Consider the following 27684-nt stretch of genomic DNA (forward strand, 5'->3'; position numbering starts at 1 on the left):
CGACGGATCTTTTAAAAGCGGCACACCGCCACCTCCGAAGAATACCCCCTGAAGAAGGAGCCGAATTGGTTCCGAAACGTCGGGCTAGTAAATTTCCTTATTTGGTTGGAGTCAATCTCTAAGTCTTAATCAATTTTCCCAACCAGACAGGTAATTCTGTCGAAATGTTTAGCTTCATGATGTTATTTCGCGCTACCTGTTAATCAAGGATGCATTACCAACTCACCGAGCAAACTACCCTATACTGAAGTACCTGGGCAGGTAGATGGGACCAACTGCCAGTGAACCAACTACCTAAGGAAACCTCATCTACGGTTTCTTTCCTTCATTATCGGACAGCGATCGAGTCATTCAAGCATAAAAGTAGAACAAAATGTATTGCTGTCAGTGATTCTTCTCAAATACAACAATATTCGTCAAATGTTCCAAGAGAAAAAATGTTCCTGGCGCATTAACAGATTTATTGATGTTTTGGCAGGTCACTGACAGAGGAACCTCCTAAGCAGAGGAACCTCCCAAGCTTGCCCTTGAAGTTGGCCCACGTCTTGATGATGTCGTAGAGAACGTTGCCCGGACAAGTAGTGCAGTTGGCGTCTCGGTGACCATGCAGTGAGTACCCTTTCCGGATCATTCCCTACGTCCAAGAGAGATGGAATCAAGTAAATGATACAAGGGATATTTTTTTTTTTCGTTCAGTTTGAAAAATATACATTTCTGTCACCCCACGTGTGCCTGCCGCAGGCTCGCTTCATGCTGTACTATTGATGCTTCTCTGAAGGAATGCAGGTAGGGAAAGTAGCTCGTAAAATAACGTAAGTTTCAGCAAAGTTCTAGAGCTTCATTGTATGGAAATGCAGGCGTCCAATAGGAAAGAGAAGCCATCTTCATTCTTCACGAAAATGCTCCGAGCACAGACTCACTAAATCCGCGGAGCTAAGCGAAAGTACGCACTACAATAATGGTTTAAAGCGCCGTTAACCAGGCTCCATTTTAAAATTTAATTATACACGGGAAGCTTTAGAGCAACGTCTAAGGGGCGTTTTACAGCAAGAATTTGTCAATTTTATGCATTATTAAAGGAGGTAAGAGAAATGGAAATGTCGCGTCGCCACGTTGACAGGAAGCGAGGTTCACTGCAAACGAGGCAAGCATCCACGGGCGTCTTTCCTTTCCAGCGATATTCCATACCGGAAAAGCGTCACGTTTACGTTGCCATCCCCACTTCTTTCTTTTTCTCCCGTCTATTTCTTTCTTGCCGCGCGGTGCGCTTCCAGTGGCGGTACAGCGGTATAGCGCGTTATGCATTGGTTTACTTTCCGAGGTCACGTACCACAATCAGTGACGTAGCAGGCACTGCGTCTCACGTACAGGCGCTTGCGCGTACGACTCTCTGACTAGAAGCACACAGCCGATTGATATCTTGCAGACACGATTGTTACTGTGTGTGCGGCCCTTGTCTTTTGAAAATGCCCAAACCTGGTGAGCGATCCTTTTAAGGGACCGACAGCCGCTTTTCAAGCATTCCCATGTTTCGGACCCGATGGAAAGCCTACTGCCTGAAACATCTGCACCTGCAACAGTTCACCCAGTAAATGTCAGAAAATCCTTAAAACGTATTTTTTTCCGTCAACGAAGTCTCTTCTACTTACTGGGTACGGACGCCGGCTACAGTGATCACTGACATCAATGGCGACAGAAACTAAGCAATTCGAAATACATGCAGCTAAGGCGGCGGAACAGCTGTTGTATCATACGCTGAGATTGCGGCCTCAACACGACTGCAACAACTTTCTATTACTATAGAGATATCACGGACGCGTCTCTATTTTGCGAAATTTCCTGCCGGCGACAGAATAAAACGTGGCAGCCTCGACGTCATAGCCTTCGAGATCTGTGTTTGTGACTCATAGGGGCATCTCAGAGGTAACCGTCGCTGTACCTATGAGTCCGACCAATCGACGAATGGACCGAGTCGACTGATACGGGCAGCGGTGCACGTTGCACGGCTAGTGTGGTCATCGCTAAAACTCGCTGTCGGCTGGCGTGACTGCACGTCATTGCGGTGCAGTCGGTGCTGTACAGTGACTGGTTTTGTACTTGCGAGAAGCTTGCGAGGCGCTCCGTCAATTAATGGCTCCGCTTCCTTGAGCGCAGGCAGCGCCACTTTTCGATAAAACTATTTGCTCATTACAAGTACACAGACACCCGCCGCGGTTGCTCAGTGGCTATGGTGTTGGGCTGCTCAGCACGAGGTCGCGGGATCGAATCCCGGCCACGGCGGCCGCATTTCGATGGGGGTGAAATGCGAAAACACCTGTGTACTTATATTTAGGTGCACGTTAAAGAACCCCAGGTGGTCGAAATTTCCGGAGTCCCCCACTACGGCGTGCCTCATAATCAGAACTGGTTTCGGCACGTAAAACCCCATAATTTAATTAAATTTAATTAAGTACACAGATAAATAGACATAGTTTGCAATAATAGGAAATAAACATTATTGTGACTTTATAGATAGAGCATTCGAAACCAACTAGGCCTGTACATTTATTAAGAAATGTACACGGTTTTCAAAGCATGATGACCCGTTCCGCCGCAGAATGTCGCCCGCCGTCATTCTTTCGTGAGTTTCAGTGCCGATTTAAAAATATAATTCCTCATTTGAAGGATAAAATTATGCTTGTTCCTATCATTGTGAGTTACGATCTTTCCATCGGCACAATAACCTCACGACACACTCCGGACGGCTGCCGGTCCCTTTAAGAAAATGAGAGACAGACAGTGAAAGGCTGCTGACTTTAGTAGTATGTGACTTTAGAAGGTGAAAGGAATGGATATATAAGTGCAGTGCCGTAACTGTCTCTCGCTAGGAGGTCACCTGAACAGCATTGCATGGTAGAATGGTGTGAGGAATGAAAGAAAGAGAAGTAAAAGGGAGGAACCAACGCCGGTAAGAAGTAGAAGGAGGTAGAAGCGAAACGGGTCTTATAGCCGCGTAAGTCAGTTGTAGTCTTCAAAGAACTCAAGCAAGGCTTAAAGCATTCGTGTTCAGTGAATCGATGTCATCGCAATGAGCTATATATACCAACTCCCCCAGGCTTCCGCACTTACAAGTTAAGTGATTAGCTGCGGGTCGCGTCAGCCTATCAGGAGCGAACATCAGCTGCGTGACTCCGAGAAAGGGAGCGAGCTTGCCCACGGTGCGCTCTAATCCTTCCGTAATCCAGCTCTTCCGTTAAACCGGCATCGCGCACAAGGTGATTAGCGGCGGGCATCGGAGGAGCCTTTCTGATTCTTTTTCTTCGTTGGATGACGCGAAGCTAGAGCGCGTTTCGTGGACTGCACGGAGATGGCGAGGAGGAGCATAATATGAATTGATTGATTCATTTATTGATTAAGACAGCGTAACCCAATGCGCCAAGATATGTTGCGCCACCACCACCACCATCATCATCGTCAGCCTATTTTTATGCCCACTGCAGGACAAAGGCCTCTCGCAGCAATCTTCAATTACCCCTGTCTTGCGCTAGCTTAGTCCAAGTTATTCCTGCAAATTGCCTAATTTCGCCACACCACCCTTGGCACCCATTCTGTAAATCTGATAGAGCACCGGTTGTCTGCCTTGCCCATTACATGTCCTACACAGTTGCATTTTAATGCCAAAGCATTATATGCCCCATGAAGCAGAAAGTCCGGGCCTTGGCGTGACCTCACGATGGTCCAAAAAGGCTACGAACTCTCTACCTTTGGCGGCAGCCGAACCCACGCCACTTGGTGTTAATTAAGGCGAATTTAATTAAGGCACTCGAACCCACGACCTTTGGTGGGAGTCATAACCATGACCTTTAGTGTTAATTAAGGCAAAGTTAATTAAGGTAACAGTTAATTAAGGTACTGGAACCCACGACCTTTGGTGGGAGTCGAACCCCGACCTTGCGTTGTGCGCACCTTGTGACGAACACCGCAATGCTTTCGCATTCATCTACGCAGGGATAACTAAGTGCCCTTTGAATTTTGTTTTCCTCTTAATGTCATCTAGAATGCCGGTAACCACGGTGTGCTCTTTTATTCACACCGCTCTCTTCTAGTTTCTTACCGTTACTCTTAATTTTTTTTTCCCATCACTCGTGGCGTAGCCCTTAACATCTTAAGCTTGTCTGTTAACCTCCAAGTTTCTGCCCCATATGTTAGCACCGGTAGAACGCAATGATTGTACACTTTTCTTTTCAACGAGAGTGGTAAGCTTCCAGTCAGGATTTGGTAGTGCCTGCCGTATATGCTCCAACCAATTTTTATTCCTCTGTAAATTTTCTAATCATGATCATGGTCCCCCTGTGAGTAATTGACCCACAGAAACATAATCTTTTACAGATTCTAGAGGCTGACTGCCAATAATAAATTCTTGTTTTCTTGTCAGGCTATTGAATATCACCTTTGTGATATCACCTCTGTTAGCATATTGATCTTCAACTTTACTATAACACTTTATCGGTTAAGGTACTTAATCATTTGTTGCAATTCATCCCCATCGTTGCTGAACAGGACCATGTCAACGGTAAACCTTAGGTTGCTGAAATATTCGCCGTTGATCCTCGTTAAACCTTCCTAATCTAGTAGCTTGAATACTTCTCATAAGCAAGTAGTGAATAGCATTATACAGATTATATGTCTCCTTGCTTCCACCCTTTCTTGATAGGCTTTTATTCCTCATCTCTTGTGGAGAATTCGGGTATAGTTGCGGATATATTGTAGATATTTGCTAAGATATTCACGTATGCTTCCTTGTACTCTTTGACTGTGCAACGCCTCCATGACTGTTGATATCTCTACTAAATCAAATGCATTTTCGTAATCTATGAAAGCCACGCAGATTGGTTGGTTGGTGTTATGGTGAGGGTACAGCTGAAAATACGGTGCTAATGGATAGGGTGAAAACCTGCCGCGGTAGCTTAGGGACAATGGCGTGGCGCTGCTGAGCTCGTGGCTGCGGGTTTGATCCGGGCCACCTTTTCATGGGGGCGACATGCAAATGCGCTCGTATACTTTGGGTTGTGTGCACGGTAAAGGAACCCCGGGGGCCAAAATTAATCTGGTGTCGTCCACTATACGGCATGCTTCCTATTGTGATACTTATTTTAGCAAGTACAACCAAGGAATTTTTATTTTGCCTCTTCCTGCAGAGTGACAAAGGAGGCACCGTGTGGCATTAACGTCAAGAGCAAACGGACGCAGCAAACTATAGTCGGGTGCAACTTAAGGAGGTAGAAGAGGCCCCACCCAGATAACGGAAGTGCGGCAGCCAATTGCCTCCGCGACTAAAGAAAACGTCCCGATGATGCAACACAGCCCAGCTCGAAGCGCGGGCTGCCATGTTCTCTGTCGGTGGGATCACTGGCCGTCCGGCTCATGACGTCAGTCTAGAGGGCGCGCCCATTGGTGGAGGCTCGTGTGTTTCCGCCTTTGAGGGGCGAATGCCGCTGCCTTCTAAAGTTGTACCCGACTATAAGTTCCTAGCTTTCAAGTTACTGTCTAAGTAAAAAAGACGCACGAGTACAAAAGTATGCATTTACGCACTTCACTTATCGTCTGAATTCCCTAACGACGTATTCGCACATGTGCAAATAGTTGGAAATGCCCTCTACCTATCGCAACGTACCTGTCTGACGCCGCAGGAGATCAGCCTCTTGGCCGCAAGGAGCATCCTTTGGCTTGGCTTGGCCCGGTTGTAGTCTCCCACGAAGGCAATGGCGATGCCCACGCGGTTGTAGCCATGAGTATGGGCGCCCTCGCGTCCGAAGCCACGGCCCTCGTAGACGAGGCCGTCACCGCCCACTAGAAAGTTGTAGCTGATATCTGGCCAGCCTGCGCGCAATATGTAACAGCATCTGATGTCAAGTAACCCAATTATAGTATAAACGCCATGCAAGCGATGTTGCGCGCGACGGCGACAAGCGACGCGAAGGAGATAGATGGCTGTCGCGTTCGCTCGTCGCCTGCAAGTCGAACCCCACGCGAGCGACGACTTTAAGCGACGTCTCCCCGTTGTTGCCGGTATGAGGGCAGCAAATACGTGCCGAAACTGGCGTGACGTATGCTTTATTATTTTAAGTTGTGTTTTACTGCAAGGAGCAGCATAAAATATTACTGAAGGTCTATGCAGTAGGTTCTTATCCTTGCACGTATCAAAATTTAGCCGTTTGCTCGTTCCGTGCGACAATCAGTAGTACTTGACTGGTGTACATCTTGTCCCGGCTTCGTGCTATTGACTAGTCGCTCATAGCACTTCCGGGTGACGAGCGACGAATTCGCGATTTCCAGAACCGAGCGATCGAGTGACAACGAGTGATATGTTCATGCGACGGAGCCGTTTCGTCGCTTAAAGCCGTCGCTCGCCACCTTCGCGAACAGAATCGCTGTCATATGGCTTAGGAGTTAGCGAATAATCGTCAATTTGGAATGGAAGGATCGAAGTGTTGTGTATTTAGTTTTGTTTTCGAAGGGAAAAGCTGCTATATATAATTTCACCCTAAAATATTATAGTTGCAGTCGAAATATAAATATTAATATTCATATTGAAATATGAATATTTTTAATAATTCGTATTAAAAGGGAATACAGGAGTAGATTTGAAACTAACTGGTGTTTTATCCCTGGAATGGAAATACGCACCGAGTCAGTCTAACTATAAACATATTCAAAGCTTTGCATGATGTTCAAAACGACTAGAAAATTATTTTAGAACAATTCCATCATGTGCACTCGTTTTTGGATTCCCAGTTCATGCGCTGCCCTAAGCATACTTATTGCATTTGGTGCCTTCGTGATTCGATTCGTGTTCGATTCAGTGTCGTTATTTCCCAATTTTCATTCGATTCGTGCCATAATTTTGTATTTCTATGTGTTTCTTGCAGTGTCTTCAATTCGTATTGAAAACCGCTATTCGCAAACCTCTACATATTGCAAATTCTAGTAATCGATATTGGTTTTCTTGCGGTTCTTGCGAGAAAGCTAGTACGTTTCATCGATTATCTGCTGTACGCTGGTAGATTAAAACTAAACTCCATCCTAATATAACTGCAAAACGTTAAATATTTCAACAAACAAAACCAGGCACACATTTGCGCAGAAGGACTTGCTAAGTAGACTAAGTAAAATACGTCAGTATATAGTTAATCACAACGATTTAAATATCTCCTTCGGGATACGCAACTTAGTGCTAATTCTTCGGTTAGCATGTGGAATACTCAGAAGTAGTGTCAAAGGAATCTAGGGGAATCTGAAGAGAGCCAAGAGGGCGAAGACTTATTCTGGGCATTATAAGATTCCGCCATATTTTCAGATTCTTCAATGTCGGCGTTTTGAGCCACTCAAACAAGCCGCAGCAGAGCTCCTGGCCAATCAGCTGGCAAAGTTGCTAATTCTACAATATGGCAGAATTTCGCCATGTATAAAGTGTCGTCCACGATGCATACAGATATGTTATGGCATCTTAGGCGAGTCGTTGTAGAGCGCTCCTGCAGCACCATACAGATGTCTTCTACTGTCGAAGCAATAAGCTTTATTGCTAAATAAGCCGGTTTGAATGACGATATCTATCATTCTGGATATCGCTGTGAAGACCTTATATATATATATATATATATATATATATATATATATATATATATATATATATATATATATATATACAGCAAAGAATCACAGGAGCCGGCACAGAAGTAGTTCAAAAATAGAAGCACGTAAGAAAAACATAACAGGACATCCGGCCTTCATCAAGAGTGAGCATATATACGAAGAGTGAGAACAACAAGCGTGGGAGAATATATATATATATATATATATATATATATATATATATATATATATATACAGCAGCTTGAATGCCGTGACTGTATGTTGTACTAACCTTTTTAAGCAAACTTCAATTTCCCTGACACAAGCGTGCGCTGTTTCGTGCAACGCCTTTAAAAAAAAAAAGAAGAAAAAATTAACCTTACGGTTGGTGTCCATGTGGTGTTTCTGTTGACTTCGTACGAGTCGGATGCAACTGGTCTTGTGCTTGCACTGTGGCCCCGTGGTGTGGTGGATGAAGACGTGCTCGGCTCGAGGGTCTTTCATGGCCACCTCTACTCGCGGAGGCCGCGCGCCCCAACTATTGCGGGACACGATCGTGATCCCCGGACACTGCAGGGCACCTGCGGGTTAACACTGGTTAAGAAAGGCTCGTTAAGATGGGGTTTTAGCTCGAGGCCAACTGCGATTTCCCTCCTCGAATACATGTGAAGCATATAAGTGCTCTCGTTAGACGACCGCTGAACAAATTTCAATCGAGTCTGTCGCATTTAAGAGAGTGATCAGAATTCTGCCGTCTGTGTGAAGCAGAATCCATGACGTCATTGTTTTTCGCAAGAATTTCCGGAAACCTTAAAGAGACAACAAAGACAAACAGTAAGTCAGTTTAGAGTGACAAAATATATTATTTCAATACTCGATGTTCATTATTTTCGCGGTAAAAGCTTGATTATTAGAAGAGAAAGGGAAGATTAAAGTTATGTTTTTTCTCAGTTTTGCGCTCAAACCTCACGACCCGGACGTCAGAATAACGTCACGGATTTCACAGTAATCTTTTTTTTTTTTTTTGTCATTGTGGCTCAATAAATGTTATTGAAACTTGGTATGTTTAGGGTTTGACATCTCTAGAATACAACGCCGTCCAAAGTTTAGTGATACAAAGTTTACGAGGCCTGAGCAGACGCCTTAAGAATCCATGAGGTCACGATGATCTGGTGCGGAAACTTCAATGCGGCGTCGCCACCCTTTACTACTGCGAAATTATTTGTTGCAATTTATCCCCAGTGTTGCTGAACGGGACAATGTCATCTGCAAACCGAAGGTTGTTGAGATATTCACCGTTGATCCTGACTCCTAAGCCGTCCCAGCCTAATAGCGTGAATGCTTCTTCAATACATTCAGTGAATAGCATTGGATAGATTGTCTCTTTGCCTGACCTCTTTCTTGATAGGCAATTTTCTACTTTTCTTGTGGAGAAGCAAGGCAGCTGTGGAATATTTGTAGATATTTCCCGAGATATTCACGTATGCCTCCTGTACTCCTTGATTACAGTGCCTCCATGACTGCTGGTATATTTTTATTGAATCATATGCCATTTCATATTCTATGAAAGCCATATACAATCAGTGATATAAGTCATTGAGTCAATATATAAAGCCAATCAAGGCATAAGGGCCCATTCACACTTGCGACTAGGCCAGTATGCGCGACCGATTGCGACTGACGACCAGAAAGCTACTCAAGATGAACACACTGACAAATGCGACCGACGAGTCGCTAAACCGAAATGTCGCGCGGTATGCCGTTCACGTCTGCTTGAAATGTCATCGCCGCGTAAAATAAGCGTCAGCGTATACGGACGTCCTGTTCCTTCGCATCTGATTGGTTCAGCTGTTCTGCGGCTGCGGTCGCGCGACTGAAAAATCGAGCAGTGAGCGACTGGCCCGAAACAGTTGCATTTCGAGAAAAGCGACCATTTGCGACTACTTGCGCTTTGGTCGCGCGACCTCGCCTAGTCGCAAGTGTGAATGGGCCCTAACAGTTTACTGGTAAAAGCGACGCCGAGCCACGAACGGTACTACATGGTCTGTTCATGTCTTGGTAACATAGGCGGTAGATGTAGCTGGATATCCTGAGACGACGAATGTAAACGACAGATGGTGAAAGCCTTCGAGTCCCACATTCACGGGCCTTCAAGCGTAGCCCAGCCGCAGCGTCAGTTCGCGAAAGCGGAATCAAAACACATCGACCGCTTTCAAGTGCGGATCAAACGGCCTTAATCGGTATAGTCATTCCCGCTTACAGTACAGGGTCCTGGAAGTCATTAAAATATATGTCATGTCCCTTGTCATGGCTGCGAGAATAGACCTGCCGAGTTTCTTAGGCCAGTTGTTCGTTGGCTCCGTGGTGCATTGCGTTTTCAATGCTTTGGTGGGCTGTTTTGAAATCGCAGAAAACCGTCCATTGTTGCTTTGGATCTTCGCTGATAAAATCAAGTGCAGCACGGAAGGCAGCAAGTTCTGCGCACGTCGATGTGGTCGGACATGATATCTTCAACTTGGCTTGTTCAGATTTTGCCGGGATGATGATTGCAGTCGCCGAGCTGTTGAGTTTCACCGAGGCATTTGTGTAGACAGTTTGCCGTATTTTGGGCACGTTAAAAGTTTTCTAAGGTTGCTTGCTTCAAAGCTTGCAACGGCGCTCCAGCTTCCTTTCTGATATCCGGAATGGCAAATTTTATTTGCGGCTGGTATAGGCACCACATTTGAACTGATAGTCGTGCAGCAGGCGTGAGTTGTGCGTTGGCAAATAGGCTTGATGTCTTACAATAGGTTTGACAAATGTTGAATGTGGCCTCTTTGCTGGCAGGCAAGCAAGATGGTGTTAGCGAAGCCGAGTCAGGTGTCGGATGTGTGCTCTCAGGACATCTGTTGCCGTGTAGACTGTATTAGGATAACCTCTGACAATGGTCGCTATTGCGATTGAAGATTTATCCTTGGGACACCAAGACACGTTCTGTGTGCTTGGGCTTGCGCAATATGAAGTCTGGGAATCTTCGTCCCGCGAGTATTTCCTAGTTCTGGTAAACTGTACCACGGGAAACCCATAAATAGGGCCTTTACATATAAGGGCTGCTTTAATTATAGCGAAGCTCTCCAGGACTTCCCGCCGAGAAACGCGAGAAGGTCAACAATAGTGGTCGAACGCTTTGTCACGTATGAGACATGAGGGCTCCAAGATGCGTAAGACCCTGTCGAGGGTGACGCCAAGAAATTCGGTGCCTGTTTGGTGCAATTTAGCCATTGATCCGCAAAGTGTAGGGGTCATCACTTTACGAATAAAAGCAACCAGTAGAACAGTCGGGTGAAAGCTCGAGGCCTTGACTTCGTAGATATGTTGAAACTGCCGTCGAAGCCTTCTGAAATCGCCCGCGGACTTGTTCGCGTGTCACTCCTGATGCCCATGCGCAAATGTGGTCCGCATATATCGAGATCTGTGCGGTTTGCGGCAACGAACCCGCGAGGCCAATGACCACCAGGTTGGACAGTGTAGGGCTGAGTGATCCGCCTTGCAATACACCACAAGAGGTTTTAATAGACGGCGTTAGTTCGTCTTCATACAAAATAAAGAAATATCTTTCATTGAAACAGCTCTGTATCCAGCGAAAGCTTGTACACGAATTTTCGTAGGTGCCTTTAACATCAAGGAGTAAGGCAACAGTGAGTCGTTTTAGGTGTTTCGGGGGGTGTTTGACCTATAGAAAGGTCAAACACCGGTCCAGCGCTGGACCGGTGTTTCAAGGTCAAAAGCGCTGTCTATCGATTAGCTTTCGCGTTAAAAGACATGCCATTACCTCTGGATGCACGTTGTGTAATTCCATGTACCACACTAACCATATCAGGATCATTCTCTCCATTACCTTGCCGACGCATCTGGCCAGTGCTATTGCACGGTAAGATGGCAATTTCAAGGTAGATTTGCCAGGCTTGAGGAGTGGGACAACGTGACTGGATTTACACGTAGTAGGGACCAAGCCGTCACGCCATAATGCGTTGCATAGGTCATGTAGTGCATCTATAGGGCTTCTTGACTAATGTTTGCAAGCGCAGAGTATATGGCACAGTTATGGTCTTGGTGACGAAGAACGCCTGCACCCAGCGAGAAGCAAGTGCAGCCTCCACTTAATCCACGGCAAAAGGTGCCTCCATACGCGGATCTCGTGGGCCAGAGTAACAATAGGGACAGTGGTGCAAGGCTGGAAAGTGGGACCCGCGATCCTTCCGTAGCATTCTTCTGCTGCGTCGACTTCTCGGCGTCCTTGATGGGAGCTGGAGATTTAGATGGGCTCCGCTGTTGAGGAGCTGTTCGAAGTGCACGAACTGTTCTCCAGACAACCGACAGAGGCTCACGCGGATCGAGAGATTCATAAAAAGGTTCTCAGCGTTGATATTCCAGCCCAGCAATGCGACGCTGAATTTTCTTTTGAATGCGTCTGGCCTCTATATGGTCGTAAACTGATTTAGTCCGTCTGTATCGTAGCTCAGTTCGCCGGCGGATTACGCGAAGGCGCTGTATTTCCGCCTTAAAATATATGTATTTCGCGTATGACCCAAATGAACGCATAGCATCCTGCGTTGCCTTTGCGATCAGAGTTTTCAGTGTAGGTGAAAAGCCTTCGTTGCATGCGCTTTTCATTAATGATTTAAACACTGATCCAATCTATAGGTAGTTGAAGATTTGATGAAGCCGCCTTGGTGAGATCCTTTAGCTTGAGATAGGTACAAATGTGGTCGCTTCCGACGGTTTCTATATCTTCGAACCAATGGATGCTGCCAGTGGGACATCGTGATACAAAAGCTAAGTCTAAACAGCTGCTTAGACGTCCTGCCGCGCAGAAACGAGGAACTGTCATCGATTAAACAGCAATATTCATGGTCACAGGCAAACGAAACTAGTCTTCTTTCTTTGGAAGTTACCTTGGTGCTTCCCCATAATGAATGATGAGTCCCCAACAACAATGTATGGTCAAGAGGTCCTAGCTAAAATGTATCTCAGTCTCTGCCTGTCGAAATGACTGGATGAAGAAAGGTAAGCGCCCACCAGAGTGAACGCAAGGCTGTGTTTTAAATACGTAAGCATTTCTAAGCCTATATGCCCAACGAGTCAACCCGTCCGTCCATTCATCCGTCCGTCCCCCCCGTCCGTCCATGACGTAAGACGATTGCTTGCAAGACAGTGCCCGCAGCAGCGAGCGAATTGACCTTCGTGCTGCCTCTCGCTTCAACGGGAACTAAGCGGCGTCCCCAACGCAGATCGCTTTCATGATATAGGGCCCGAAGGCCGCGCCATACGCAGCCGCCGCCGAAGTATGGTTGATCACGGTTCATAATGGTTCGACGTGGATGGATAAGGCAGTAAAGAGTGATAACGGCGTATAATGATCGGAACGTCATCAGCGCACCTGGCACCGCCACCTGCAGTGTTTGCTTGCGTCATCAATACACCTTGCGCCGCCGTCCGCAGCAGTTCGTGTCGCCATAGCGCTGTCGTTTATACTTTTCAGATCAAGTTTCATAAATAATGACACCAGGCTGGGTAGAGCTGGGCAAGTGTCACAATGCTTGCGCATACTTATAAAACTCCCAGAGGAGTTTCTCCTTGAATTCTTAAGCAGTCAAACAAACATATTGATTACTGTCATGAGTTCGCACTGCATGAAGAACTCTATAGCTCGTTTTATATGGGGATCATAACGTTGCTAATGTCAATACAAATCGATGACACAAAAGGTTCATAGCCTAAGAGCTAGACAGCGTTCTGTAGGTTTGGTTCACAGACAACGAGAAAGGTAAATTGGTTTTGCGATAACGTATTGGCGAAAGTCAGAAATGCGGGACTTCAGTCCGCGGACATTCCACTGCCAAATAAACGCTTCCTTTACTTGTCTGAGGAACAATTTAGGCGTTAGAGCCACAGTGGTTGCAATTCGAGGCTCGCAAGAACCGGATCCTGGCCGTCCGGTACTTTCAATGCATGCATGTCAGTCATCAACACGCGAACGACTTTCATTAGAGACTTTATGATTTCGATTACTTGCTTGTCTTCACCTTGTTCTAGATCTGTGGCGTCATTGGTGCGTCGGTAATCCACTGTGGGCCATTGTTGCGCTGGAGGGCGTAATGCCGGAAGTGCAGGTCACGCATTTCCAGTAGACGTATGCACTGCGTCACCAGGCACCGTGTTTTCAGCGCCGGTAACCTGCTTGACCGATGCCCTCTTACGACGGCATCAGTATTCTTAAGAGACCGTTTGCGGTGGGCACGACGCTGTCGCACTTTGGCGGTGGCCTCTTTGTGCGTTGAGTTGTCTCTCACCATTTGTTTGAGGGCTTTCAGCTCTTTCTTTCGTGTCGGGCAGTTTTTAGACGAGGCTTCATGGATACTGGAGGAATTGGCACAGTTAAAGTCGACGTTCGTTTGCCGTGCCAACGCACGGCAAACGAACGTCGGCATTGTGCTGCCAACAACATTTTAGGCGCTCGGCCGACTTTTTGCCACTGGACCACCTGATTATCCAAACAGTTACGGCACTGAAGAGGTCTCGGAACGAAAAGCCGCACTGCATGTATGGCGATAACAATCTAACTTCCCCGTGTGACGACATGCTGTCTCCCTTGAAGGCAATTTTCACACAAAGTGATTCTCCTAGGCAACTGACCTGTAAAAAAATTTGCTTCCCCTGTCGATGGTTTTACCACGATAGGGAGGTTCGTGTCGATGATTGAGTCATCGACATCATAAATCATGTTTGAGTAAGTATCGCTGCCATGTGATAGAATGCTGCGCACATTTATAGTGTCCAGTACGTTCACTGCATCCAGGATATCTAACGCTCCTCTGTTCTTGACATCGACTGCGAGAATATTCTCGCAGGTGTTACTTCTCACATCTGTAATCTCACTCGAAACAAGATCCTCTAGTGATACAGATAGGGCTTGCCTGTTTGGGCGTTTCAGGTTGTCGATTGACGCCTCGGAAGTGATGAGGATGAGATGGGCCGTAGCATTATTATTTCGCATTGCCGTCGGTCCTTGTTGAAGGCCAGGAAGCAGTGACAATTCTCCTCTTTTTTTCTTTTTGCCGTATAACACTCAAGTAGTCACCGTCATCCGACACATCTTCTGCAATTAAGCAGAATACAGCAGGGTGTCCTCGATGTCTCCGTCACTCATGAGGTGGTTGCGCTTCCTCGAAGCACTTGTCTGTCTGTCTCGTCTGTCTCGTCCGAACGTCTAGCTGGCTTCACTTCCATCGCCGAAGGTGAGGTTGGCGGTGCCTCCCGAAAGCACCCAAAATTACAATTTAATTGTGAGAAGTAGTAAACGGGGTACCACACAAGACTTACTTCGTCGTTCAAGTGGAACACAAAAAAGAGAGCGAGAGATTACCAGTTTCAACGAGCACGTTCGCAAGCAGCAGGAAGGCGACCACGGCGAGCGCGGTGAGTCCCCATGCCATGGTGGGATCTCCAGGGACCGTCCCTCGATAGCGAAGACTTCTCAGCTGCTGCAGTTGGACGTCGTTCACGGGTACGTGTGCGCCCCTGTGGAACACTGAGCTGCCACGTTTGCACAATGCAGAAATTGCCACGCCAGTTTCCACACTGCCCCCTCCCCCCCCCCCCTTGCCTGGACACAGAGACTTTTCAAGCGGACGCTCGCTTGGAGATAATATGCCTTAATCGGAAATATGCAAAAAATAAGCAAAGGATATACGCCAAGTGTTTGGTGAAGGCCATCGCAGGACGTGCCTCGTTGGTGGTGCCTCGTTGGTGGTGCGTCACAAACAGATCTGTTTGAGATAAATATACTCTATCGTGCAGATTAGGCACGTTGGGCATGTTTATTTGCAAGCATGACGTTAAAAATTACGTAATTGTAATTCGAGGAGGGCAGTGCCTTAAAACTTGGCTGGTAAAGCACTACTAATCTGTAAATGGGCGCACTCTGGGGCACAAACAAAGCGAGCACGTGCAACGTTTCTACGAACTGGCCGTGGTTATCGACAGCCAGAAGCGAAAACTGGGCGAGCTGGTATCTGTTGTGCGCAAGACAACACAGGACAAGACAACACGTGAAATCCCGGAAGCATATCCATATCGCATGGAAAAAGAAAACTCCCTCTGCGTCAGTCAGCCGTCCTTGAGCCTTCTTGAAAAGTAAATTGCCTTCATGCATAAAGATCCATGTTGATGACGCACTGCATAATCTATCACTTCTTACAGCGTTTTAGAGCAAGCTGGTGCACATGGCTGTCCTACGGCTTGTTTACAAATGCGCAGGCGTTTGCGATTGCCCTAATAATCGATATTTCTCGAATAAACCTACAGTTGTCCTACAGTTCTTCGTTATCCAAATACTTTTTTCTTTTGTTGCAGAGTTTATTACGTTACTGCAGAATTTTGTATTCAATAGTCACTCCTGCCTAAGGCCTGAAATAGAGGGTGGCAGCACTTGATAAGTAAAATAAAGTAAAAGTTGTTAGCCACTGCTTGTCCTGTCCGCTCCTCTTTGCCTGAGTAGTGTACGTAGTAGTGCGCGCAGTTTTGTAGCATGTGTCAACAAAATGCGCAAACGAAACTCTGTTTGAGGACAGGGAGATCTTTGCTTGAATAGCGACGCTGAATAGGGCAAGACCAAAAGATTCAAACTGGGCATTAATGATTGCTAGCGCATCACGGCGCGAATGCCTCACTAGCGCTGTGCACAAACTTGTTTCAGATAAGATGATTCGATCCATTACGAGATCGCGGGCTGGATCCCGGCCGTCACGCTGGTGTACCGGGATTCGAGTGCACAGTAAAGAACCCCAAAGTGGTAAAACATAATCCTGAGCCATACCCTATATACGGCGTCCCCGATAAATAGGATTCTGCGTTCTCGGAGCTTACACTTGGACAAATTCGAATGGTGTTTTTCGCAGTTTATTTCTTTTTAAAAGAAATTCGTGGTTTTGTGGCGCGTTTCAAGTTAACTTGAGGTTATATGCCCCAAAATCGGAGTTCTTCGTGTTTCATTTATTCCTTCCCAAACTTAAGCAGCTGTTAACCGAATCATTGCCGAATCATTGTCGCTGCTTACAGTTGTAATATACAGGGTGTCCCAAGCTGTCATGCACCAAGATTGAAAAAAAAATGCATATGCCACGTTGCTGGACAAAACAAGGTAATGTTGTTTGCCATCGCTTGGAGATACTCAGATTATTTATTGTCTAGTCTGAAAGGTCGTCCTAGTACGCATTTGGCAATGCATTGTGAAGAACAACATGCGTGCTCACCTTGCCTTGGAAGCACTGCCATTTTGTTTAGGGCATAGAAATCAAACCGCGAGAGAAATTGTGGAAGCTCACTGGATTGCAAATCAAAAGGAAAAATACACCAGTCATCCTTCTGTTTCATTGTTAGATAAAGACGAATTCGGTCCTGTCATCATATCTTTAACGCATTTTCGTTATGTGCTTGTTTTATGCGCATTGTTGTTTTTATGCTGACCGGGTAGCGCTGATACGGGGCATTCTATCACAAGTGTTGTTATATGCGTTATAGACGTGATCTATTGACTGGATTGCACAGATCTGTGGGTATTTAAGCAGGTGGTTCTTCGAAAAAAAAACAGTTGTTAGAAAGCGCTCGTCCTTGTGTTACCCCTTTTCTTCGTCCCTGTTCGTTTGCGATCAAAACTTTTTAAATGATTCTTAAGCACAACAGCGTTCGTCACATGTTCCAAGAGAAAGATGTTGCTTTTGATTTATTGACATTTTGTGGGTCACTGGCCGCTAGCAGAGGAACCTCCTAAGCTTGCCCTTGAAGTGCGCCCACTTCTTGATGATGGCGTAGAGAGAGTTGCCCGGACATGTGGTGCAGTTGGCGTCTCGGTGACCATGCAGTGAGTACCCTTTGTGGATCTTCCCCTGCGTCCAAGGGAGACAGAAAGAAATAAGATAGAGAAAAATTTATTTAAATAAAAAAGGCACATTTCTGTTGCCATGCGTTGGCTTGCTATATAGACCCTTCGCAATTTCCAACCACAAGCCCTTGATAGCTTCCGCTTTTGCCCACTGACATAACCCGCTAAATCTAGAGGACAGAAATGAGAAGGGTCAGTAGTCTCTTCAATGCAGGGCGACAAAGGAAGCGCTATGAGGTGTTAACGGCAAGGACAAAGGGACACAGCAAACCAAGTTTTTCAAGCCTTCAACGTACGGTCGGATTAGAGCGATGCGCGATTCGAATGGATGCGTTTAAGCGCTTCACTTATCGTCTGAATTCACTTACCACATATTCACACATATGCGAAAAAATCCGGCGTAACTCATCTGACGATGAATGTCGACGCTAAGGCGATTAGCATTGAAGCAACGTATCGCGACACACCTTATCGCCAACGACGAAACGCGTACGCAGCCGGGCTCCGCGCTGGTGCATCCTAATGCACACGCTGCGCTATCTAGCGACGCCGCCGGAAAGTCTGCGCGTGGCGCGGATTCGATTCCGCCGAGCTTCGGAGAAATTTAAATGATCATTTTTGTTATTGTAGACTGGCACATACCTAGTTACCCATGTTGACGTCACAGAGGCTCAGTGGGGAGTGGCAAACACCTACTAGCATATACCCAGTGACCCAAGTTGGTATCAAAGAGGTTCAATTGAAGAGCAGCGCAGTCCGAGCTGCACACACTGAGTGCTCCATGTCGGAGTCAAAAGAGGTTCGTTCAAGAGCGGCACCTAGGTACACAGTGCCACGTACCCATGCAAGTTGGGTCGACGTTTGCTTCCGAGCCCTGTTCCCTAAGCACAACGGCCCGTTGCGCCATCGGATCCATTCGACCACGGGTGACCCAGCTGGGCGGGAAAACGGTTAGAGACATAGACAGATAGACAGATATATACATAGACAGACGGACAGTCTGCCACCGGAAAGTGCCTGAAATACCATAAGAAGGCTAATCGCATTAATAGTTGGAAAAGCTGCCGATCAATCGCAACGTACTTTTCTGACGCCGCAGGAGATCAGCCTCTGGGCCGCACGGAGCATCCTTTGGCTTGGCTTGGCTCGGTTGAAGTCTCCCACAAAGGAGATGGCGATGCCGATGTGATTGTAGCCTCGAGTATGGGCGCCCTCGCGTCCGAAGCCACGGCCTTCGTAGATGCGGCCGTCACCACCCACGAGAAAGTTGTAACCGATATCTGGCCAGCCTGTGTAGTAGTCAATGGCCTCCTAAGTGAAGCAAACCAATAATGTGGTTGCGAAGAGCGGCAATTTCTAATGAAGGATCGAGTGCGTACGCAATTTCGTCTTCGGAGGGGATAGATACTATATGTGATATCACTCTGAAATATCATAGCTGCTGTCCTTTATATATATATATATATATATATATATATATATATATATATATATATAATGCGCACTGAAATGGAATGATTGACGAGCGGATTGAATATGAACTGGCGTTTTATCCGTGGGATAGAAATGCGCTCGCGGCCAGTCTTGACTATAAACGTACTCAAAAGTACTCGGAAGCTTTGCATGATATCAGGAACAATTTTTAAATTATTCGAAAATCATTCCATCCTGTGCACTCGTTTTCCGATTAGTAGTCCCCGAATTGCGAGAATTGATCCTATTCGATTTGGTGTCGTCATGATTCGAATCGGTTTCGGTTCACTGCCATCTTATTCGATTTGTGTTTGATGTAGTACGTATCGTCATCTTTCGATTCGCATTGGGCCATTCTTAATTAATTCAGATGAGATTCTTACAGTGTCATCTTTTATTTGATAAATATTTAACTCTGTTTGAAAATCGCTTTTCGCACACCTCCACATGTGGTAAATTCAGTGGTCAGCCGCATTTTCAGCGGTGCTGGCGGGAAGGCTCGTGTGTTTCATTGATTATCTGCTATCTTCCTGTAGATTAGAACTAAGCTCTATTCTAGTATAACAGCAAAACATGAGCTATTCCAACAAATACGCCAGGCACTGATTGTGTAGAAGAAAAAAGTTGCAGTTTCTCCCGAAAGGCGAAGCATCGATTGCCACAGAAAACTAGTGGACAGCTATACGAAGTAAGGATAGTACCTTTATCGGCCGTATAATCATGTAAACATATGCATACTAGCTAAATTAACAAGCATGGTGTCACGCGCACACCAGCGAACATGAACGCATCTCACTCGAAGACCGCGGAAACTCGCTGTCAAAACGCTGTAGTGAGAAAGCGCGGCGGCAGCAGCGAGCGAATTGACCTTCGTCCCGCCGCTCGCATCAACGCGAACTAAGCCGCGAAAACAGCGCAGGGAGGAAGGACTCTGCCCCCGCTGCAGATGGCTTTCAAAATACAGCCGCCTGGGAGGGCGCGCGCGGCGTCGTACGCGGAGCGCTCCCCCTCCCTACCCTCCCCCGGAGCCTTGCTGCACGGCGGGCGCACGCTGTTGAAGTTGAAGGACACTCGCTCTCTTGTTTCGCCTAGAAACTAGAAAGAAAAAACTTGGGAGACGCTTAAGCTTCGTCTTTAAGAGTAGAACGCTATAACATTAGAGCCCCTGAGTGCTTCTCATGCTTTCCGGCAACTGCAGCTTATACAACCGTAATCTTTACCGGGAAACGCTTGCGGCGAACCCTATGCACGAAGGCGAGCGTTCTGGCTCTTTTTTTTTTTTTTTTTCTATCCCCCGCACGGCCGGCGCTGCAGCGATGCGCGGAGGCGAGCACCCACTGGCGGTACCGCAAGGAACCCGGCGGAGCACGCGGCGCCCGCTGCTCTGTGATTGGCAGAAAATTTTCGCGCACGGTCAACGCCGGCGACGCCGTGCTTTCTGCTTAACGGAGCACTTAAAGCTGTCGCTTTAAAATTTTGAAGCGTACGTAAATTTCGCTGAAGCGAGCATGCGCAGTTCCATGACAACGGCTTTGCGAAAATCTTACGGTTGGCGTCCATGTGATGTTTCTGGTGACTTCGTATGAGTCGGCTGCAACTGGTCTTGTCATTGCACTGCGGGCCTGTGGTGTGGTGGATGAATACGTGTGTGGCTCGAGGAGTTTTCATCGCCACCTGTAATCGCGGTGGCCGCGCGCCCCAACCCTTGCGAGACACGATCTTGACGCCTGGACAACGCAGGGCACCTGCGGTTTAAGACGAGGGTTATATATAGCTCAGCGCCGACTCTGACTTACCTCTTGAAATTCGTGTGAGAAGCAGGAATGCCCTCGTTAGACAACCGCTGAACCGATTTGAATTATGTTTGTCTTATTTATTTATTTATTTATTTATTTATTTATTTATTTATTTATTTATTTATTTAGTTAGTTAGTTAGTTAGTTAGTTAGTTAGTTAGTTAGTTAGTTAGTTAGTAGTTAGTTAGTTAGTTAGTTAGTTAGTTAGTTAGTTAGTTAGTGATACTTCAGGGTCAACAGACATTCCCGAGGGGAGCGGTAAGAAAAATAAAGCAAAAAATAATACGAACAATCTACATTGTCTCTAATTTTATAATTATAGCTATGAAGAGGCACCATTCAACAAGATGTTACAAATCGTTGGTTAATAAAGTCACAAACGTTCATGACCTGAACATTGTCACTAACAATTCGGGAAGATTATTTGAATCATTTCATGTGCGTGGTATGTAGGACTGTAACAATGGTTCGGTTTTACACAACGGAATGTTACCCTTATGAGCATGGTCCAGACGGTGCGAGACGTAATCGGGAGGAAGTATTAGTAAATCCGCAAGGTAGGGATGATGATAAAATTTGTGAAATAGGCTTAAGCGGAGCATCGCACGTCGCGAAGCAAGCCTGGGTAATTTGAGGTTAGCCTTCATTAATGTGATGCTAGTGGTTCGATTGTAACTAGATAGCTATTCAAGAGAGAAATGTGAATTCTACCGAGTGTAGGGTGAGCGAAAGTTTCAGTGAGGTTCTCATGGTTTTTTACAGAAATTGCCCAAAGTGTACGTCACTATAAAATTGAACCAGAAAGTTTACAAATCCGTAACTCTGGACAAAGAAAAAAGAAAACGTCATTGAATTTTTTTTAACTGAATATGCAAGAACATCCATAGCAGACAAATGTCATATGTAATCACGTGGAACTTTTACGCATTTCTTCTTTCTGGGGTTTTACGTGCCAAAACCAGTTCTGATTACGAGGCACGCCGTAGTGGAGGGCTCCGGAATAATTTTGACCACCTGGTGTTTTTTAACGTGCACTGCAACGCAAGCACACGGGCGTTTTTGCATTTCGCCTCCATCGAAACGCGGCCGCCGCGGCCGGGATTCGATCCCGCGACCTCGTGCTCACCAGCGCAACGCCCTAGCCATGGAGCCACCGCGGCGGGCGCGCATTTCGCGTTCTACAAATAAAGCACGTAAACAAATAATTACGCAGGACATAGCGCGCTGATAAAAGACCAAACGCGATGCTTTATAACACAATAAAATGCTTTCTCATCAGAAATCATGCACTTAATTCAAAATTAAAGTTTGTTTAAATGATCTTTTATATAATATGAGGTAAATAATTAGTAAAACAAGGTTGTCCTAATGGCGAAAGTTGACTGATGACCGAACTTGGTAGGTCTTATAATCATATAATGCAGCAGTGCTTTTCTTTAACAGTTTGGCTAACGTTAGCTGATGCAGCTTGTATGAAAACAATACCGTGAAATCCGCATTTGAAAGGAGCTCATGCGTAATACTACCTCAGGGCCGCGACAAAGAAAGAGAATAAATTTATCTTCTCACTCCTCGGTTAAAATACACCTGTTTCTTTTACAATTCTTGGGCAGAAAAAAAAAAGAAAGCAATATATAATTACAGCGCTAAGTACTTTGGCACCAGGGTGTATAACACCAGCAGCAAACTTAACGCGCTGGAAATTCCTAACAACTAGTATCGTACCACTGCTAGATATCACGCATTTCGTTCCCACCATGCGACAAAAATGGGCACGAAAAAAAGACAGCGACATATTACCAGTTTCAACGAGCACGTTCGCCAGTAACAGGAATGTCACCACAACAGAGACCGCCACGAGTGGCCGTGCCATGGTGAGCTCTCCTGGGAGGCTCCTCGACTCGGAGACTTCTCAGCTGTTGCAGTTGGCTGACGCTAGGAGGTACAGGATGCCCCTGTTGAAACTCCGAGAGAGAGACATGAAAGGGAAGGAAAGACAGGGAGGTTAGCCAGTGTAAGTACCGGGCTGGCTACCATCCTGTGCTGGGGAAAGGGTTAAAGGGAATCAAAGGTGATAGAACAAACAAATAAAAAAATAAAGTTAGAAAAATTCACGCAATAAGGAGACGCTACGCGCTACAACTTTCAAAGTCGGTCGCACTATTCACAAGCCCTTAAGATGTTGAACAGCGCACTTAAAACGTTGAGTGCCGAAACCCGTTGGGGACCAGTGTCCTATAGAGTTTACTCCTCTTTCAAGGGGCGATCGTCCAGGTTTTCGAGCGCGGTCGCGAGCACTTTTCTCGCCGCATTGTAACGGGGACCGGCACAGAAGACGTGCTTGCGTTTGCAACGTGCAGGAATGACCTCGCGTGCTGGCACACTGCATGCCCTCCCCCTCGCTCTCTCTGTCTCTCTCTCCCCGTGACACAGAGACAACTCTTAAACCTAACGCTCGCTCGGAGATTTCATGCCTTAATCAGAAATATAGAAAGAATAGACAGAAAGGCATTCGCGACAAGTGTTGGGTGATAGTCATCGCGTGACGTCATGAGCGCTTCGTTGGCGGTGCGTCATGAACGGATCTATCTTGACATAAATGGACTGACTCTATCGTGCAGGTTGGGCACGTTAGGCGTGGTTATTCAAAATATGACGATATGAAAAAAAAATGACGACAGATTAATTAAAGGAGTGCAGCTGCAGCCTGAAACGAGACACTGAAATAAATTGCGCCAGCATGACTCTATCAGGGCCGTGCCTTAAAACGTGGCAGGGAAAGAAAACTACTAATATGTAAATGGTCGCACTCTGGCGCGCAAACAAAGCGAGCATGTGCAATGTTTTCACGAACTGCGCAGTTATCGACAGTGATCGACAAGCGAAAATTTGGCGAGCTGGTATATGTTGTCCACAATTCAGACAACATAAGACTAGACAACACGTGAGATCCTGGAAGCATGGAAAAATTGTCAGTCAATAAAGTATCCTTACAGGATTTGAATGCGAAAGCATGAGGACCTGTCTAAGTTATCACGTTAAATTAAACTCCACGATAATCCACTTCAATCCACCTTAATCCACTATAATCCACCTTAAGCCATCTTAATCAACCCTAATCCAATTTTTTGAGTGGGCTAGATCCGACGCCGTGGCTGGTCACCGTGGGCTTTCGCTGTGCGAGCCAAGGTCCATCTAAATAGGTGGACCTATTAGATGGATATTAGGTAGATAGGTTGACCCTTCGCGAAGGTCGAAAGCTTCTTGCGTGAGATTAACACTCTTATTTCTTACTCCAGTTTCTCCTGTCGATTCCTTCAGTATGTGCGAGACCTTCTGAACGTAAGGATTTAGGATTGTGCTTGTGTGGGAATTTGCTCTGCCTTCTTGCGATTGTTCGGCATTTCCATGGCCGCCAGCAAATGCTCGGCGACGGCTGACAGCGTTCTCCACAGGAAATCATCTTGACGTAGCCTCTGCGCTTGACAGTAGGAGCTGGTGCGACCGGATTTGGCATTGCATCGCTTTGCTAACTTGGAGGCATTTCAAGATGGCAGGAAAAGGGGGGGGGGGGGGGGGGGTAGTTCGCACAGTTAGCTCCCGTGATCACTGGTACAATCTATTGACATATTTCATAACCATGATCTATATTCATTGGAAAGCTAATACACCGTAATTAGTTGCTTCAATTCCTGAGCGAAACCCGTCAATGAAATAGTCAACAAGTTGTTAGTTGCCCGATTCGTTACTGCGAAAAAAAAAAAGAAGAAAAGTTGACGTATCGAAACACTTAGGGTCCGTCGTTTAGAGGCTTGTCATGAGGCTTCTTGTCCTGCCGTTCGAGTTAATGGTCGCTGAGGATCAACTCTAAGCTTGCGCCTATACAGATCCCGTTGTGTTGATAGAAGGTCTGGCGATTTCAAACGAAATTACAATGAAGGTAAAAGCGAGGAGTTTCTGAACAAAACGTTTTGTCATGTTTGTCACGTGTGTTTCTTTCGAACCTGTTGCTGCCGAATCACTCAATCCACTGACTGACTTCTTGGACATGATTATCAAGCATAGAGTAATATAAGTTCTAGACATCAACAGAAGGCATGGCCGTTTACTTGCTGCGGGCGCTCATTTCAGACATCATGAGGCAGCATTCGGGCTTCTAATGAGGCAGTGGCCATTGACGACCAGTACAGCGAAGGAATTCTGCAGATATGATGCCACTATCTGGCCTCCGAAATTTAGCCTCCTGCAGTTGCTTGATTGTTCCTAATCACTAACTCTCGAGCCCCACTTGCCTGCTCGCCTTTGAAACGGGGCGGTGACCATTAGTCACTTAGCCTGCTAGAGTTACTCAGGTATGTTATACATACTTTTTGTTCTAGCATTTCTGTATACATCTGTTTAACTTTTTTTGTCTTTCTTACTCAAAACTTCTCTATCTACCCTGTACCGCTAACTGTGCCTGTAACCTATCAATTTCTTCCCTGCTTTTTTTCCCCACCAATACTCCGAACGTCTTTTGCTTATCTCGACTGCTGACCGGTTTATGCTTGCGTCCGCTTTAAATCCAAGCGCTTCTGGAAGACTACTTTCTGGAAGGTTACGTTCTGGAAGGTGCACTGGGTGGATCCCGCCATCATCCCGGTGCATTCTATTAGGATGTGCTGAATGGTCACAGGATTTTTTCGGTTGGATGAGCTGGTGCAATACCACTCTAGGTGGTGTGGGCTGTTGACGCTCGTGAACTTGTGAAGCTTGTGCAGCGAATGCGATCGTTCACTACTGCTGAACTTAATTGGCCCTGTGTACAGCAGAACGGCACATAATCGTATCTATTAGCCGGGTGCCGTCGCGACTGTTTTTTCAAAGTGAACCGGCCTGGCGATGAGTTCGGTTCGATGACGACAGCGATCAACGACCACCAAGACTGCATCTGTGACGCTTGTACGGCCGTCGGAATGTGGAATTGTGGTTCTGACACCTTGAAGCGAAGCAGGAGCGTGTACTCACGAAATATGCAACGGTACGGGCGGGCGACCTTCCACGTGCAGATGACTTTGTTCATTGTCCGAATCGAACAATGTGGGGGCTCGCCTGGATACCGTGCTGGAAGCCAACGCATACAGCGCGACAGCGCCATGCGTCACAGGAACACTTGGCCTGCCGCCTGTTTAGTAAAGCCTTTAACTGCGACAGAAAAAAATACCGCTTTCGTCATCGTAAAATATATTGTTCATTGTTTGTCGCCGCACGTTGACGGTTTCTCCGTTGGCAGCTAGTGCTCGATTTGTTATTTTACACACATACTTAAATTTTTTTTTAATGTTAGATAATGTTTCGCTCTTAGAAAGCTATGTGTCAGAACACTTTAACCAAGTTTGCATATTTTATTTTGTAGAAGTCGCAGGCAGAAGCAGGCCCTGAGTCGACTTTTGAATACAGGCGTTTATTCCACAACTTGATTGAAGAAGCAATAAAAGATGGCCGAAACGTGAAATCAGTGCGAAGAAAACTTCGCATAGGGCAATGCAAGACGTATGCAGTGAAAGATAAGCAAGGTAATGGCATCAGCAATTTCAATCATATAGTAAAAGCAGCAGAAAATTCTATACTGACCTCTGCAGTATACCAGAGAAGCCATGCTACCTGTGCAGGATACAGAGGCTCCTTCTATAGCTAGCGATGAAGTTAGAAGGGCCTTGCAAGACATTTAAACAGAGATAGAGAAGATATGCTTGAAAAGCTTGCGACCCTTTATACGCAATGCCTTACCACTTCAAGTGTACCAGAGAGCTGGAAGAATGCCAAATATAAAAAGGGAGACGTTAAAGAATTGAAGAATTATAGGCCCATTAGCTTGCTTTCAGTATTGTATAAATATTCGCCAAGAAAATTACCAATAGAATCTGGGCAACGCTTGACTTCAATCAACCAGGAGAACAGGCTGGCTCCAGGAAGAGTTATTCTATAATGGATCACATCCATGTCATGAACTTGAGAAATCTGCGGAGTACAATCAGCCTCTCTATATGGCTTTCATAGATTATGAAAAGGCATTTGCTTCAGTAGAGATACCAGCAGTCATAGAGGCATTGCGTAATCAAGGAGTACAGGAGGCATACGTGAATATCTTCGAAAATATCTACAAAGATTCCACAACCACCTTGTTTCTCCACAAGAAAAGCAGAAATTTACCTATCATGAAAGGTGTCAGGCAAGGAGACACAATCTCTCCAATGCTATTCACCCAATGCTCAGAATATAAGTATTCAAACTATTAGACTGGGAAGATTTAAGAGTGAAGATCAACGGCGAATATCTCAGCAACTTGCGATTTGCAGATGACATTGTCCTGTTCAGTAACACTGGAGACGAATTGCAACAAATGATTGAGGACCTTAACGAGAAAGTGTTAATGTGTTAGGTTGAAGATTAATATACAGAATACAAACGTAATGTTCAGTAGCCTGGCAAGGAAACAAGGATTCATGATCGCTGGTCACCCCCTAGAGTCTGTGCAGGAGTACGTTTATCTAGGTCAGTTACTCACAGGGTGCCCTGATCATGAAAAATAAATTTGCAGAAGAATAAAATTGGGCTGGACTGCATACGGAAGGCATTACTAAATCCTGACTGGGAGCTTACCACTGTCGTTGAAAAGAGAAGTGTACAATCATTGCATTCTACCGGTGCTAACATATGGGGCAGAAACTTGGAGGTTAACAAAGAAGCTCGAGAACAAGTTAAGGACCGCACAAAGAGCGATGGAACGAAAAATGTTAGGTCTAACTTTAAGAGACAGAAAGAGAGCGGTGTGGATCAGAGAACAAACTGGAATAGCCGATATTCTAGTTGACAGTAAGCGGAAAAAATGGAGCTCGGCAG

The 27684-nt window shown here is 46.0% G+C and overlaps 2 protein-coding genes across 3 annotated transcripts; both read right to left on the reverse strand.

Moving 5' to 3' along the window:
- Window positions 1–460: 460 nt before the first annotated feature.
- On the reverse strand, window positions 461–15098 carry LOC119459414 (peptidoglycan-recognition protein SC2). The gene is made up of 4 exons (XM_037721202.2): window positions 15017–15098; window positions 7995–8192; window positions 5654–5859; window positions 461–634 (listed from the first exon to the last, which is right to left on the reverse strand). Exons 1-4 carry the CDS (start codon window positions 15084–15086, stop codon window positions 461–463), a joined length of 648 nt encoding a protein of 215 aa, XP_037577130.1. The 5' UTR covers window positions 15087–15098.
- Window positions 15099–17347: 2249 nt separating this feature from the next.
- On the reverse strand, window positions 17348–25992 carry LOC119458472 (peptidoglycan-recognition protein SC1a/b). 2 transcript variants are annotated; one of them, XM_049670164.1, is made up of 6 exons: window positions 25810–25992; window positions 22603–22840; window positions 20554–20751; window positions 18617–18822; window positions 18374–18468; window positions 17348–17537 (listed from the first exon to the last, which is right to left on the reverse strand). In XM_049670164.1, the coding sequence occupies exons 2-5, from the start codon at window positions 22673–22675 to the stop codon at window positions 18415–18417; spliced, it is 531 nt and encodes a 176-aa protein (XP_049526121.1). In that variant the 5' UTR covers window positions 22676–22840; window positions 25810–25992; the 3' UTR covers window positions 17348–17537; window positions 18374–18414. The 2 variants fall into 2 exon arrangements, with proteins under 2 accessions (XP_049526121.1, XP_049526120.1); XM_049670163.1 differs by lacking the exon at window positions 18374–18468 and having other exon boundaries at window positions 25810–25987.
- Between the last annotated feature and the right edge of the window lie 1692 nt (window positions 25993–27684).

Source organism: Dermacentor silvarum, chromosome 7, assembly GCF_013339745.2.
Source record: "Dermacentor silvarum isolate Dsil-2018 chromosome 7, BIME_Dsil_1.4, whole genome shotgun sequence".
NCBI classification, from domain to species: domain Eukaryota; kingdom Metazoa; phylum Arthropoda; class Arachnida; order Ixodida; family Ixodidae; genus Dermacentor; species Dermacentor silvarum.